Source organism: Trachemys scripta, chromosome 10 (genome assembly GCF_013100865.1).
Source record: "Trachemys scripta elegans isolate TJP31775 chromosome 10, CAS_Tse_1.0, whole genome shotgun sequence".
NCBI lineage: Eukaryota > Metazoa > Chordata > Testudines > Emydidae > Trachemys > Trachemys scripta.
The window spans coordinates 81,363,646-81,379,194 of NC_048307.1; the positions used below are offsets into that span (position 1 = coordinate 81,363,646).

Below are 15,549 nucleotides of genomic sequence, written 5' to 3' on the forward strand. Positions count from 1 at the left end.
CACAAGTCCTCCTGTTCTTCTTCTAGTATCTTCATTATTTTCCAGATTAGACAAATTGAATTTTAAGATTCTTGCAAAATTTTGAGTAAGTTTATTTGCCCAGGACTAACTTTCAAGAGAGAGATATGCATGTTTGTTTGTCTAGGCTAAAGAAGATGTTTTTTTCCCCTCCTTTCTTTCAGCCTGAACGAATTTCAGGGGAACAATACGGGATTCATTCCGATGTATGGAGTTTAGGGATTTCCTTCATGGAGGTATGTAAACATATATACTTGTTCTTATAGGCACATTGAAAGAACTGAACTAAATCTAAGATTCCAATTATTTTTACATATTCCCTATTATACAAAGTTCCTTTTGTATATATAAGCTTAGCCATCGTTCAGTTTCTTCACTGTATCTAGAATGGATTCGTTCTCAGTGGGTCAAATCCACCTAGGTATGGAGAGCCTGTATGCACCAATTAAGCCCTTTGGTAGGGCTGTGCAGTGAGAGTGGGGATCAGGGTACGTGGAATGCGGTTGGGAGGACATCTCTACACTCCCTGCATGCCACTGGGGGTAGGGTTGTTCTGTACCGGGTCTGAAAAGGTCAGTGCAGACTAGCCCACTAAGGGTTGGCTATCATAGGGCTGTGGAGATCCAGAGGCTGAGCTGGGTAAGTACCATTCCTGAACCCCAGTGGAGTTCCTTGCAGACAGCCTGATAATTGTGGCTTTGTGCCAAATGGGATGGATTTCTTGCCATGTGATTGACTATACTGTTTAGTATTGGGTATTCACCAAAAGGTCAACTTTTCATGTACATCGTTGTTTCACACCTAGAAATGTCTCACTGAAACAAAGCTATGCAAGGAGAATGTGGTCAGGTAGAAATATTGTAATGGGAGATACAGGTACATTCTGCAAGTGTGATACTGGTAATTTTCATTCACCATAAGGTAATTTCTGATCCAGTGAAAATGTAAGTAGTCTGGTATTTCTGCTTAGTACTCCTCTGAGGTTCTTAAACCTAAATCTCATAGTTCTTTACAAAGGTGGGCATCCTATGTTGTAGAAAACAACGGCGGGGCTAGAGTGCTTAGGATAACGAGAACTGCCAATCATTTGAGGAGGAATTGACAAGTGAAATCAGTTTGGCCTGATCCAGAAAAAAGGGGAAAGGTGACTGATCTGGCATCAGAATTAGTCATTGTGTTCGGGATCACCCAAGACTCTTGGTTGGAGGGCTGGTAGAGATCAGGTCTGACTGTTTTTATGCTTTTCTATTGCCTTAGACTAAAAATATATTAGTAGTTTGTGGGGAGAACTGTCTGATAACAATATGACCACAGCATATGAAAGGAACTTCTAATGGCTGACCCATGGAGCAGCAGTGATGGCAACCTTAGTATAAATAATGTGTCCCATTTTAATATAGTCTAAGTAGGAAGTAGGAGGAATAGAACAAGCAAAGGTTTGAAAGACCCTGCATTTGTATCCCAGAGTGGTCATCACACAAAATCGAACTAAAGGTCATACACATACTTAAGTGTTCATACAATGCTTTTTAAGGGGCACACAGGCCTGTGGGTAATATAAGGCAAGAGACCATTAGTTAGATCCCTGGTATTCTTTGCCTATCTTGCATCATTGGCACAATACCATTGCTTTTCTCTTCTTTCTTTCCACCTGCCATCTCAAACTCCTAGCCTCTGTGGGAAGCAGCAACACCTCCAGGCTGTCATATACTTCCATAAGGATTACACTGTTCACCATCTAAGTGTCTAGAAAAAATTTCTGCCCAAAGATATGCTTGGACCTTAACTCAGAAAGATTTGTCCTGGCTTTATATCCTCTTCCACATGCAGACAAAGGGACAATAGAATCCTACCAATGCCATTCCATTCTCTTTTGGTAGATATCAAATAATGTTAACTTAGAGTGAAATTCCCTCCTGTACAGATGGCCAGTGGTGCATAGACTTATGCTGAAGTCCAGTGCAAGAAAGAGCTTAAATGGGACATAGTCTTTGTGCTGGCCCTCTGTATCTGGATGAATTTCACCCATAGAGAACTGGAAGTTAACCAAGACTCTCGTATGTTACCTTATTGAATATAGATATATTTGTTGAAAAACACATGATTAAACTTACCCAGATTGAAAATACGGGCATCATGTGTTGCTTGTTTAACTTTGAATTATTGCATTCAGATCTTGTCAATCTTTTTTCCAAGACTGATTAAAACTAACTCTGAATATACAATAAGGACATACGCTAATGGGTCACAAGGGATGCAGTGCTGTTAATTTAATTTACTGCAGTTGGAAGCCACTATTGTCAATGATTACATCATTGGAGCTCTCTCAGAATTTTGGGAGAAATACAAAATTTATTCAAGTCACCACAGTCTCTGTAAGTGAGTGTAGTCAACAGGGGGCTAAAGTGAAATTGTAATGCATTCATATTTGACCAGGGTAGACTTTTGGTTCAGTTCTGTTCTGATATAAATCATCTACATAATGTATTTACCAGTTCATTAGCTGACTGTGAAGGATATACAATGATGTGTGCCCATGGACAAAAGTGTTACTTCTTTTCAACCCGAGCAACTAGTCAAAGTTTCGGGCCCTGTGGGTGTTCCAGTTGGGAGTAGGTATTAGTGATAGGTATTTCTTTGATGTAGTTCAGTTTATTTACAAAGAATGTACAAAGTCTTGTGTTTCTGTCCACAGAGGGAATCATTTAGCAGGAAACAGCTTCTTTTGCTCACAGTACCAAGAGCACTCTTTTAATCTTCATCCCTGACCCAAAAACCTTTTCCCAGGTTTCTTGCAGGGTCAACCATCATGCTTTTGTCTGCTCCTTCAGGCTGTTTGACCTCAGTTTGTGTGTATTCCCCGTTCGTTCGTATCTCTCTCACTCACACACACACACACACACACACACACACACACACACACACACACACACCAGCCAAAAACACCTGAGCAGGTTCACATGGGTGGGGCTTATGCTTACGGTTCTGTTAATTGAAGGAACAAAGAGTCCTGTGGCATCTTATAGACTAACAGATGTATTGAAGCATAAGCTTTTGTGGGTGAATACCCACGTCATCAGACGAACTTGCGTCTGACGATGTGGGTATTCACCCACGAAAGCTTATGCTTCACTACGTCTGTTAGTCTATACGGTGCCACAGGACTCTTAGTCTGGATCTGTAAAAAGCAACAAACACGGCTACCCCTCTGTTAATTGAAGGGTTAGTTCACACCTACTGTTCTCAATGAGGTTTTAAGTCAACCTATAACAAGGTTTCACCCAGCTCATAACAGCACATAGCAGGATCTAAAATATGAATAATTTCTTAGTAGACTAACAGTATGTTTTCACTACCAACGTTACAGCACTTTAACGTGGCTGTGTAGTCGCGGCTCTCCCAGCACCGTAAAACACCCACCCCCACGAGAGGAGTAGCTCCCAGCGCCGGTGCACTGTCTACACTGCCACTTGACAGCACTGAAACTTGCAGCGCTCAGGGGTGTGTTTTTTCACACCTCTGAGCGAGAAAGTTTCAGCACTGTAAAGTGCCAGTGTAGACAAGGCCTTAGATACTGAATTTTAGTTAACCTGTGATTTTGTGTAAAGGATTATTAGAAGCCGATTTACAGCTTGTCTTTGTAATACTGATTTTTACATCATATCAGCCAATATTAGGGGGACATTTTGGGTCTATGTTTACTCTCTTCCCTCAAGCCTTCTCTACCTGCTCTTCTCTCCTTCAATGTGTCAGATGCACAGAACAATTTGGCTCTGTGTTCTTTGTTAATTGGTATGTCATCTGGACCTCTGAGACCTCTCTTCAACATGATCGCTGTTTTATTGGAGTGGTTTGAGTGATGTGTTAAATGATGAGAGCAAGGACAGTGGCTTAGAAAAATATCTCAAGAAAGGTGAAGAAGAAGCTCAAAGAGCCATGCAAGGTCACTGTCATTAAAGTAACTCTGTCTATTGACATGGGGATTGGTGGTACACTATTCCAGGCTCCTGCTGATGAAGCAGAGAGGGCAGTTACAGTTTATTCTAGGATTTTAAAATTGTCTCAACTCACTTTTTTTTTTAAATATCCAAACTCTTATGCCCGCAAGCTAGCAGTTAGAGCATATTGATTGACAAGAAGTAATGTGTTGGACCAAGATACTGAGAGCTGTTTTGATGTATGATGATTAAACTCAGTTGTTAGAATCTTCTAATTTTATTTAATCTAAACCTCAAAAATACATTGAATTTCTTTGCTACTGTGCTGTGGGAAATGAGAAGCTGGTTACTTTTAAAGTTTAAGAACACTGTCCAAGAAGTCAGTTGGCTGAGTTTAAAGAGTAGGCAAAGTAACAATTTAACCTTGATGAGCCCCATCTTGTTAGATGCCGACTGTCCTCAATTGCCATTGAAATAAATGGGGTTGAGAGCAGTTTACATCTCACAGGGAAAGGAAACATTATTGGCTTATTTTTTTTGCAGTTTGTATTTTTTTCTTTTAAAAGGGCACATTAATTCGGTGTGTTACCAATAAACCTCTTTTCAGATATTTCATAGCAAATAGTTTGTAAATTTTCATGAGGTTTTTAGCCGTAGTTTTATTTCAGTGCTTTTTGGTTGACAAAGCAAATTCAATTTAAACCAGTGGCGTTGCTGTTACTACACTGAAGACTGTGTCAGCACTTTCATTATAAACACTGTTTTTCAGGGGTTTATAACTCAGTCCTAAAATGTGTTCCAGGCAGGGTGACCAGATGTCCCAATTTTATAGGGACGGTCCCAATTTTTGGGTCTTTTTCTTATATAGGCTCCTATTACCCCCCATGCCCATCCCAATTTTTCACATTTGTGGTCTGGTCACCCTAATTCCAGGCAGCTTGGGCTAAGTTGAAGTGCAGTTTGCAATCAGTGTTTTTCAGAGAACTGTGCCTGGCACATGAAGTAGGATAGTTTGAATGATCTAATAGCTCTTTTAATCTCTAATTAATACAATTTCAATCACGGATTACTGTCTGAAAGTGAACATTAGTGCTCCCTAATGAAAATAAAACATATTTTGTTGTTTTTTAATAATGAGCACTCTTAAGATGCTTTTTAGTTACGTTATAATGCAAAAAGACTTGAAGGCGAGCTTTGCAGCATATTAGTCCATAATATGCTCTAATTAATAAGTTTAAGGGGAAATGTGTAAAAGCTGAGGTTTTTGTTTCTAAAGCAGGATTTTTCTGCTTATATTTGACTTAATATTTACAAGACACTGTACAAACTTTTAACTAACACCCAACTAATGCTCCTCCGAGATAGGTAAGTATTATTGACCCTATTTTAAAGATGGGGCACTTTTTATTAGCATCATTATTTGATTGTGTAATGCCAACAGTGTGCTAGGCACCTTACAGATGTGTAAAATAACTAGGTCACTGACCCGAATAATTTAAAATGATAAATCCTGATCTTGTAATCAGATTCACTAGTATGGAACCTATTGATTGTGGCAACACACAGGCACAGTGGTCCATGTTAGCAGATCCAGTTTGTGGATTAGGGCCTATATTGTATATACAAAAACAAGTGTTAATCGTTCATCATCATCAAACTGAGGCATCATAAACATGTTTGAAGGGGTCAACAAACATGTGGACAAGGGGGATCCAGTGGACATAGTATACTTAGATTTCCAGAAAGCCTTTGACAAGGTCCCTCACCAAAGACTCTTAAGTAAAGTAAGCTGTCATGGGATAAAAGGGAAGGTCCTTTCATGGATTGAGAACTGGTTAAAAGACCGGGAACAAAGGGTAGGAATTAATGGTAAATTCTCAGAATGGAGAGGGGTAACTAGTGGTGTTCCCCAAGAGTCAGTCCTCGGACCAATCCTATTCAACTTATTTATAAATGATCTGGAGAAAGGGGTAAACAGTGAGTTGGCAAAGTTTGCAGATGATACTAAACTGCTCAAGGTAGTTATGACCATAGCAGACTGTGATGAACTTCAAAAAGATCTCACAAAACTAAGTGATTGGGCAACAAAACGGCAAATGAAATTTAATGTGGATAAATGTAAAGTAATGCACATTGGAAAAAATAACTCCAACTATACATACAATATGATGGGGGCTAATTTAGCCACAACAAGTCAGGAAAAAGATCTTGGAGTCATTGTGGATAGTTCTCTGAAGATGTCCGCGCAGTGTGTAGAGGCGGTCAAAAAAGCAAACAGGATGTTAGGGATCATTAAAAAGGGGATAGAGAATAAGCTGAGAATATATTATTGCCCTTATATAAATCGATGATATGCCCTCATCTCAAATACTGCGTACAAATGTGGTCTCCTGATCTCAAAAAAGATATACTGGCACTAGAAAAGGTTCAGAAAAGGGCAACTAAAATGATTAGGGGTTTGGAACGGGTCCCATATAAGGAGAGATTAAAGAGGCTAGGACTCTTCAGCTTGGAAAAGAGGAGACTAAGGGGGAATATGATAGAGGTATATAAAATCATGAGTGATGTGGAGAAAGTGGATAAGGAAAAGTTATTTACTTATTCCCATAATAGAAGAACTAGGGGTCACCAAATGAAATTAATAGGCAGCAGGTTTAAAACAAATACAAGGAATTTCTTCTTCACGCAGCGCACAGTCAACTTGTGGAATTCCTTACCTGAGGACGTTGTGAAGGCTAGGACTATAACAGCGTTTAAAAGAGAACTGGATAAATTCATGGTGGTTAAGTCCATTAATGTCTATTAGCCAGGATGGGTAAGGAATGGTGTCCCTAGCCTTTGTTTGTCAGAGGATGGAGATGGATGGCAGGAGAGAGATCACTTGATCATTGCCTGTTGGGCCACTCCTTCTGGGGCACCTGGCATTGGCCACTGTCAGTAGACAGGATACTGGACTAGATGGACCTTTGGTCTGACCCGGTACGGCCGTTCTTATGAGGCACAAAAGGGTGAAATGATTTGTCCAAGCTATAGAGTGAGTGGGTGTTAGAGCTGGGATTTGAATATGCGTGATTTGACTTTCCATATACTATAAAGGTGTGCTTCCCACTTCACATCTTCCTTTGTATCCTTCTCAGGCTCAACTCTCTTCCATTCTTTGTTCACAAAAACAGCCTTTCTTTCTGTCTTTCTTTTTCTTTCTAGCTCCACCTTAAAAAAATCATTTCTCCTGCAAAGGTTATCAATGTTATCCCGTACACGAAAGAAATGCTCTTGCACATCCGTAATAATAAGAATATGTTTTGCAATCCCATAAAATAGAATCTTTTTTTGATCATCTACAGTAATTTGTGTCTGTTTTCTTTTATTTGTGTATTTAGTAGAGCTTTACGTATTTAGGAATTGTGTGTGGCAGTCAAGTTAACATGGAGTTTTAAGAGATGTTGCAGATTATTAGGCTATTCTGTATTTTCAGTAATTAAGCATGGACACCAAAACTGAGCATTAACTATCCAGTGCATGTGTGTGCGGCATATATGTATTTCAGGCACACATGCATGTTTTTCCAGATAAATATGCTAAAATTGCTTAACATGCAATGTTCAGGCAATGGTAAGGGATTTTATATACTGACTCTTGAGCATACAGTACTTGGGCAAATAACACAGAGGTGGTGACAAGTGTAGACGTGGAAAGATGAGACTTTAGGGTCAAGGATAATACCAAGCTTCTAAGTAGCAGAGGCAAATAGAAGGTCTGAGTCTGCGGAGGGTGCTAGAAGAGAATGAAGTTCTGCTTGAGGATACTCTTGAGCAAGAGAAACACTTCTGTCTTTGAGCTGTTTACCTGTAGGAAGCTGACACAAAGCCACAAGCGTCTATAGTCAGAACGAGGAGAGGGAGTTGACAAGGACGACTTTGTGTTAAGAATTCAAAATGTGTGTTCAGTTGAATATCGTCAATGTAGAAGTGGCTAAGGTTACATTTAGAGATTATGAGCTGGATTCTTAGCTGATCTTATGAGTCAAATTCATTCCTGTGTAGAGGGCCAGCACCACTTAAATCCTACTTAAACCCTGTTTTGAAGATCTAAGTGGTACCTTCGCACAGGGGTCAATTTTATCATGAGTAGATAGAAGAGAAGGGAGGACTGCGAATTGAAGCTTGTGGAATGCCTTACAGTTGGGTCTTGGTGTGGAATTAGAGCTGCCACTGGAGACTGAGTGAGAGCAGTTTGATAGGCACAGAACTGTGACAGGAGGTAAGTGTGAATGTCTGCATGACTCCTGGAGGCAATCCAGGAGCATGGAATGATCCAAAGTGTCAAAAGGCTGCACGGAGCAGAAGCAGCAAGAACATAATTAAAATAGGCACTTATGATGATGGCAAGGGTCAAGCTTAAAAGGCAAATGAGAATTACATTTCAGCCCTGTGTAAAGCAAGGGCCTCAGAATCGTACGTGATTTTACATACCAGGTGTCACGGCGTGTAGGGGAGTCAGGGCCCTGCACCCCGCAACTTCCTGCGATTCACTGTGACTCTCGGCCAGCCAGTAAAACAGAAGGTTTATTAGATGACAGGAACACAGTCCAAACCAGAGCTTGTAGGTACAGACAACAGGACCCCCTCAGTCAGGTCCCTCCTGGGGGGCAGGGAGTTTAGACCCCTGCCCTGGGGCTCCCTCCATTTCCCCAGCCAGCTCCAAACTGAAACTCTCCAGTCCCTCCTCTGGCCTTTGTCTCTTTCCCGGGCCATGAGGCCACCTGATCTTTGTTCTCCAACACCTTCATTTGGCACCTTTGCAGGGGAGGGGCCCAGGCCATCAGTTGCCAGGAGACAGGGTGTCAGCCATTCTCTGTGCAGACATCATCACACTGGCGCACTCGGCTCTGCAACAATCACACACCCTTATCCCACCACCTAGATACTTGAGAAATGCATAGGGGAAACCGAGGCACCCACACAGTATTCAGAGAAAACATTAAGAACATTCCCACTTCATCACACCAGGTATATCAAAATAGCGGGCCAAACAGGAGATGTTTAGGATAGAGAGGCAGTCTTTACTGGAAATGTCCTGACTTTTGAGAATTTGATATCCTCTGGGGTTACACTACAGGTCCTATTATGTTGATTCTAGAACCATAATGGTTTTTCTGACAGTTGCAACATCTCCCAAGAGTGTGTTGCAATATAAAGCTTTGGGCTGCATTTCTTGGGTGAGTCTTAAACACATTGACATGCAAACCCACATGCCAATCCTAATGTACAAAATCCAGACACACATTTCTAGAGCACTTAAGAGTTACTTGATTACCAGGATTTCTTAGATATCCATCACCATGGTATCGGGACCGCATTACAACAAATTTTTAAAGGACTTTACTGTTGCCCTAAATTGGTAACCCATCCATGTTCTCTTTGCCCATTGAACAGCAAAAGTCCCGTCACTGAAAACCTTGAACTTACGACAAATTAAAACCACATTCTAAAAGTCCCCAAATGCAGACGTAGATAGTCCCATCAGGAGAAGCAAGTTCCAAAGCCACAAACCACCACAGAGAATTCTTCACGCTTGATTCTGTGAATGGAGCCCTAGGGACAGGCAGCAAGAGCATTTTTATGCATAATGACTATTCTAACAGGCCATTGGAGATAGGTGGACAATGGACATTGTATAACCAGAGCTTGATCATTTCTGGCTTTGTAGCTAACCCCCATGCTAAATTGCACCCAAAAGTGAGGTGATAGTGAGTGTGGAGCATGAAGTAGAAGTGTTATGTGCTTATGTCTTCCTGCCCTACTTCAAGGGCAGAGTGTATGTAAATCTTAATTTTCTGGAATTCTGTGTTGTATCCATATAATGCATATGGTCAATATGGAATCTAGTTTGAATTTTTTTTTTATGAAAACTACCTACAGCATTTTCTATATTATAAAAGAAAATACTGAAGAGGCTTAACCTGGGACTTTTCAGCTTGGAAAAGTGACCACTAAGGCGGGATATGATAGAGGGCTATGAAATCATGAATGGTGTGGAGAAATAGAGAAGTGTTACTTATCCTTTTACGTAACACAAGAACTAGGGGTCACCTGATGAAATTAAGAGGCAGCAGGTTAAAAGCAAATAAAAGGAAGTACTTCTTCACAAAACGCACAGTCAACCTGCAGAACTTGTTTCAGTGGATGTTGTGAAGGCCAAAAGTACAACTGCGTTTTTAAAAAAAAAATGAGATAAGATAAGTTTATGGAGGATGGCTAGTAGCCAAGATGGTGAGGGATGCAACCCCATGCTCTGGGCATCCCTAGCCTTTAATTGCCAGAAGCTGGGAGTGGGCCACAGGGGATGGATCACTAAATAATCGCCTGTTTTGTCCATTCCTTCTGAAACAGCTGGCACTGGCCACTGTGGGAAGACAGGATACTGGGCTAGATGGATCATTGGTCTGACCCAGTGTGGCTGTTCTTATCTTCTTATGTCAGGCCTGCAAATTCGGTGTGTCAAAAAGAAATGTACACAAAGTGTCTAAAGAAAATTCAGTATCCTAAATTCTCTCAAAAGCAAATTAAATTTAATTTTGGAATAATTTGCCTCCGTGTTGAGGCCTGATCTCTCAATTTGCAGCCCAACCTGTTGATACAACCAAAATGAGTTTTATTAGAGTCCTCTAAAAAAGAAATAAAGGTTTAAACTGGAGAGTATGGATCAGGCCGGTGCCGGCTGGTGTCGCTGTAGTCATTAAGAATGCCTGCTACCAGAAGACACCAGGTCAGCAGTAAATAAACATGTTACAAGAGTATTATTTCTTAACTCTTACATTGAGGAAGCAAGTAATTGTTAAATTAATTGAACACATTAGATGGATCTGAGCACATTTCAGTAGATACAGTATGATGTGTTTTAAATTGCTTTCACTTTTTTTCTTACTGCATCCCTTTAAACTAATAAAGATCACCGTTGCTTCTATAACCAACTACCCAAGGACCCAGTAATGCTTGAATGTGGTGCGTAGTTGCTTTACTGGCTGCAAATCACTCTGTAATAATGATAATATACACAGACCTGGAGGTTTTAAAAAAATATTTTGAAGTGAATTTAGTGCTTCTGAAAAATGCTGGATTGAAAACCCAGGAGACTGAGATTCTCTGTTTGCCCACAGAAGAGATACAGCATGGTCTTTGGCAGTACAGGGTTCCCAGCATTACCTCACCTATGTGCCAGGACCTTCACTTAGGGGTGAGAGGGTAATTCAGTTTCCACACCACTTTTTGTTTTTTCCTTTCACATTGTAACTGAGAGCAGAATTGGATCCCGAGTCTTTGACCTGACTGTTAATAATTGCAGTGATGTTTTTGAGGAGCAGACACCCATGCAGTAGGAACTGTCTATTCAGGCAGCTCGAAAAGAGATGGCACGTTTCCTCCTTTTTGAAATGAGCTTTCTCAAGTTATTTTAAATTGTAAAAGCAGTGTCTCTCAACCTTTCCAGGCTACTGTACCTCTTTCAAGAGTCTGATTTGTCTTGTGTACCCCCAAGTTTCACCTCACTTAAAAATTTACAAAATCAGACATAAAAATACCAGTGTCACAGCACACTATTACTGAAAAAGTGCTTACTTTCTCATTTTTATCATATAATTACAAAATGAATCAATTGGAATATAAATATTGTACCTACATTTCAGTGTATAGTATACAGAGCAGTATAAACAAATCATTGCCTATAAAATTTTAGTTTGTACTGACTTCGCTAGTGCTATCAATGTAGACTGTTGTAAAAGTAGGCAAATATCTAGATGAGTTGATGTACCCCTGGAAGACCTCTGAGTACCCCCCAGGGGTACACGTACCCCTGGTTGAGAACGACTGTGTTAAAGAATGATATTACGGTATCTCTTGCTCATACGGCAGGCAATCACTTACTGCCTTTCTCATGCAAGTAGTCCATATGAAGTCACTGCGACTAGTTATGGGTAAGATGAGCAGGATTTGCCTCATAACAACTTAAAGTAAATTTGTTCTTAATTCTGCAAAATATATTGTGTAGGCATATTTTATTTGATTGTGCAAAGCAAAACATTTTAGAAACTGGCATCTAGAACAAATAATTACCTATTTTTCTATGCTGTTTTGGGGTAATGTATCTAAACAACACCAGTCTACAAAGGTTCCACTTTTATCATCTTTACACAGCCATCAGGATGAAGAAAGACAGTGTCCAGCCATAACAGTAGTTTTGTGGTAGCAGAATTAGAAGTAAAGGTATCAGTGCCTGAGGGTTGGGTCATGAATTAATAATTGCTCTGTGGCAGTTGAGGCCCGTCAGAATAGCTGAAAATGGGGAAGTTGCCTTGCAGAGCGCTATCAATCACTCAGTGACCATAACTTCCAGTAATTAGTGTATTTTATGGGCCTTTGCTTCAGTGACTTGGAAGCACATATGCTCCACTCACAGCTAAACTTAGCCAGAGTAATATTCCAGGATGATTTATCCGCTTGCTGCGCTGGGATGTAACCCTATATTAGGTGAAGATTGTGAACTAAGCTGCAATAAAGTGTAAGTTTAGGTACAGTTTGCCCAGGTTGAGACCTCAATGTATCATGTTTTCCAGCATTCAACACTAAGCCACAGTGGGCAGGCTTTGTAACACTGAAAGAAATAAAACAATTAGGTCCCTGAATAGATGGATGGGAATAGCATAGTGTGTGTCTATATGTAATATATAAAATATATATTAATGTGGCCTTCTCTTCATAGAAGGACCCGCTGTGATAAACCAATCTTCTGTTTTAAAAATAACAAAATATTGGAGAGATTTATCAGCTGTGTTTGCTTTTCTATGTTGTTGTTACTGGTCTGCAACGGGCCAAAATCTGATCTTTACACTGATGTAAATCCAGACCAGCACCATTACTTCAATGGATTTGCGCCAGCATAAGGAACTTCGAAATCTGGGCCTGTAGGTTTTGAATGAGAGTGGAGCGCGTATTGTATTTTTGTTAATATCTTATAAGCTGTTAGTTAATTGCTATGATATACAGTTGTGCTTTATGTCCCTGTGGCTGGTACATTTTAAAATCTTAAGCACTTAGAGTGAGATCCACAAAGGTACTTAAGACCTAAACCTCTGGGGTTCAGGGGTCTAAGTCCCAGGTTTTGATTCCACTGCAATCCACAAAACTCCTGCTGAAACCTGTAGGCATCTAAACTTCTTTGGTGCCCAAATTTTTCAGAGTCAATGTTCCCTGAGAGCCTGTTTTCCTGCCTCTGAGCATGCACACTGCTCCCTCCCTCCAGGCACCCAGATGCGCAACTGACTCCTGAGCCCCACGTTGTGCGTGGGGTCTGCCTGTGTTGTGTGTGATGCCCACTCTGGTAGGCAGTCTCTGAGCACGCCTACTGAACCAGGCCCCTTACGTGGTGGTGATGGTGCCGGATGCCTACCTTAGACCTTTCAGCCCAGAGCACTTGCTAGGGATGTGGGAGACTCATTTTCAATTTCCCCTCCCCCCAGAGGGGGAGAAGGGATTTGAACCAGGAGTCTCCCACCTCTCAGGAGAGTGCTTTAACCACTGAGATAGGGGATGTTCTGATGTGGATAAATAATGGAAGAGTGGATGGAGCAGGAGAACTGGACCCTGGGTCTCCCATCCCCCAGGTGGGTGCCCTAATCACTGGACTATGGGGTCATTCCCTTTCTGTCTTTCTGGCCCAAAGACTGTTCCCCTGTGGATAAATGTTTAAATAGTCTTTGCGCCAGAGAGAGAGAGAGAGAGAGAGAGAATGGGAATGACCCTGTATTGCAGTGGTTAGAGCACCCCCCGGCAGATGAGCAATTTTACCCATGTAATTTTATTCACATGAGTAGTCTCATGGACTTCTATGGACTACCCATGTGAGTTGTGCACATGTTTACAGGATTGGAGACTGAGGTATGTGCATCCTTAAGGATAAAGGAGAACAATAATGTCTATAGATAAGACACGTACGAATAAGAAGTTACACTGTTCTGAATCAGCAGAACCTTTGCAGAACCTTATATATAAAGCAGATACAATTCCGAGGCTCTGCAGATTGGGAGAAATATGCAATTTAGTGGTGATCTTTAATTTGCAATTAATTTTTTATAGTTCATGTTTCTAAAAAGCAAAAGTGAAACTAATTATCCTTAATTAAGGTGAATTAAGCTTGGCTTTTTAATATATTTTAGAGAGAGAGATGTTGAACCAGGAAATGTCTCAAAGGTTATTAGGGCATATTTCTGTTGGGCCTGATGGTGTTAGTAATAAGCTTCTTCCTCATAGTTCTAGACATGAACAAATATGTCACTTCATCAGTCTCTGTTACTCGCACTTATGCCCCTCCGCAGGGGTCGCAGATTCCACAAGTTATCAACTAATGGCGTTCTACATTAAAAATTGAAGCTTTCCTTACTCTGAGGCCTTTCAAGGCTTTGTTCTTAAGCCCCAGACACTTTGGAGTGCAGCTGCAAACTGTACGCAGAAAATTAAATTAATTTGTAACTCTTTTTCTTTGTCCTGCATTACTAAATCCTGCACATTTAATTGAAACCCTACTTCAAGATGCTTTGTGTTTCTGTTTTTCTTTGTTGTCAGTTTAACCTCAGAAGCACTTTAACACTGGTAAATTGCTGTTATATCCTTTGGATTTTTTTATTTTTTTTTACTGTGCAATAAGAGGACAGTGAAATTGATATGAAAGAGAGAGAAAAATCTTAGAGTAGTTTTTGAGGTATTTAATATTTATTAAGGTCCTCACTGGAAGAGATTCAGATGATTTTAAGCCATCTATCTAGGAATGTATAAATTGGTCTTGGAATGGAATCTCACCTAGGGAATTTTATGTAATCCAGTAGTTAAGTCTGATTTTTAAAGTTTCCTATGTCTCAATGTTCCAAAGTGGAGGCTGCTTTTCCATAAAATGAGGCTTTAACTGCAGTGCACAATCTAAATGCAAAATCCTTAGATGGAAATTTAATTGTGTAAAATGTGCACAAGGTAATTAAGAACAAATTTTAGAACATTTCAGACTATAAAGTCCTTCTTCAGCTAGATCACTAGCAATATTGTAAGTGCTTATTTTCAATTTGCAGTTATGCTGAGAAACATGGAATGTGTCTAAGTTAAGAATAAAACATCCCATGCTTTTCAGTATAACTGTAAATTAAAAACAACTTGCACAGCGTAGACAATAATCTAAGTAGGAGATTTTGTAATTTGAGTGTCCTAAAAAAATGTTCTGAACTTCCTTCTTTGTTACTTTCTGAACACGATGTGGATTGTTCTTCCACACTTGCTCAGTGACAGTAATAATTCTTACTAGCAACACATCCCTTTGTAAGTTTGTTAATCAAGTGTCAATTCTTAACTTTTGAAAGAAGCAACTTTGTGTAGTGGTTAGAGCAAGATATTTGTTAGCTAGGACTGGTGAGTCAATGGGTAACTTTGATAAGTCCTTTAAGCGCTCTCTGGATTAGTTTTTCTGTGTATTTAAAACAAAACAAAACCTTTATAAACCTTAGGTAGGAGAGATTTTCAAAAGCACTAGTGGGGTCTAGGCATCCAACCATTAC

General features: G+C 40.2%; 1 protein-coding gene across 6 annotated transcripts in view; it reads left to right on the plus strand.

The window, feature by feature from the left end:
- The window catches only part of MAP2K5 (mitogen-activated protein kinase kinase 5), a gene marked incomplete at its 5' end in the record, with an annotated part of 178,694 nt that overhangs the window by 92,264 nt on the left and 70,881 nt on the right, over positions 1 to 15,549 (plus strand). For all 6 annotated transcript variants that reach the window (XM_034784993.1, XM_034784989.1, XM_034784991.1 and 3 more), the window contains 1 exon segment: positions 183 to 254. In XM_034784993.1, coding sequence (XP_034640884.1) covers positions 183 to 254 — 72 coding nt within the window.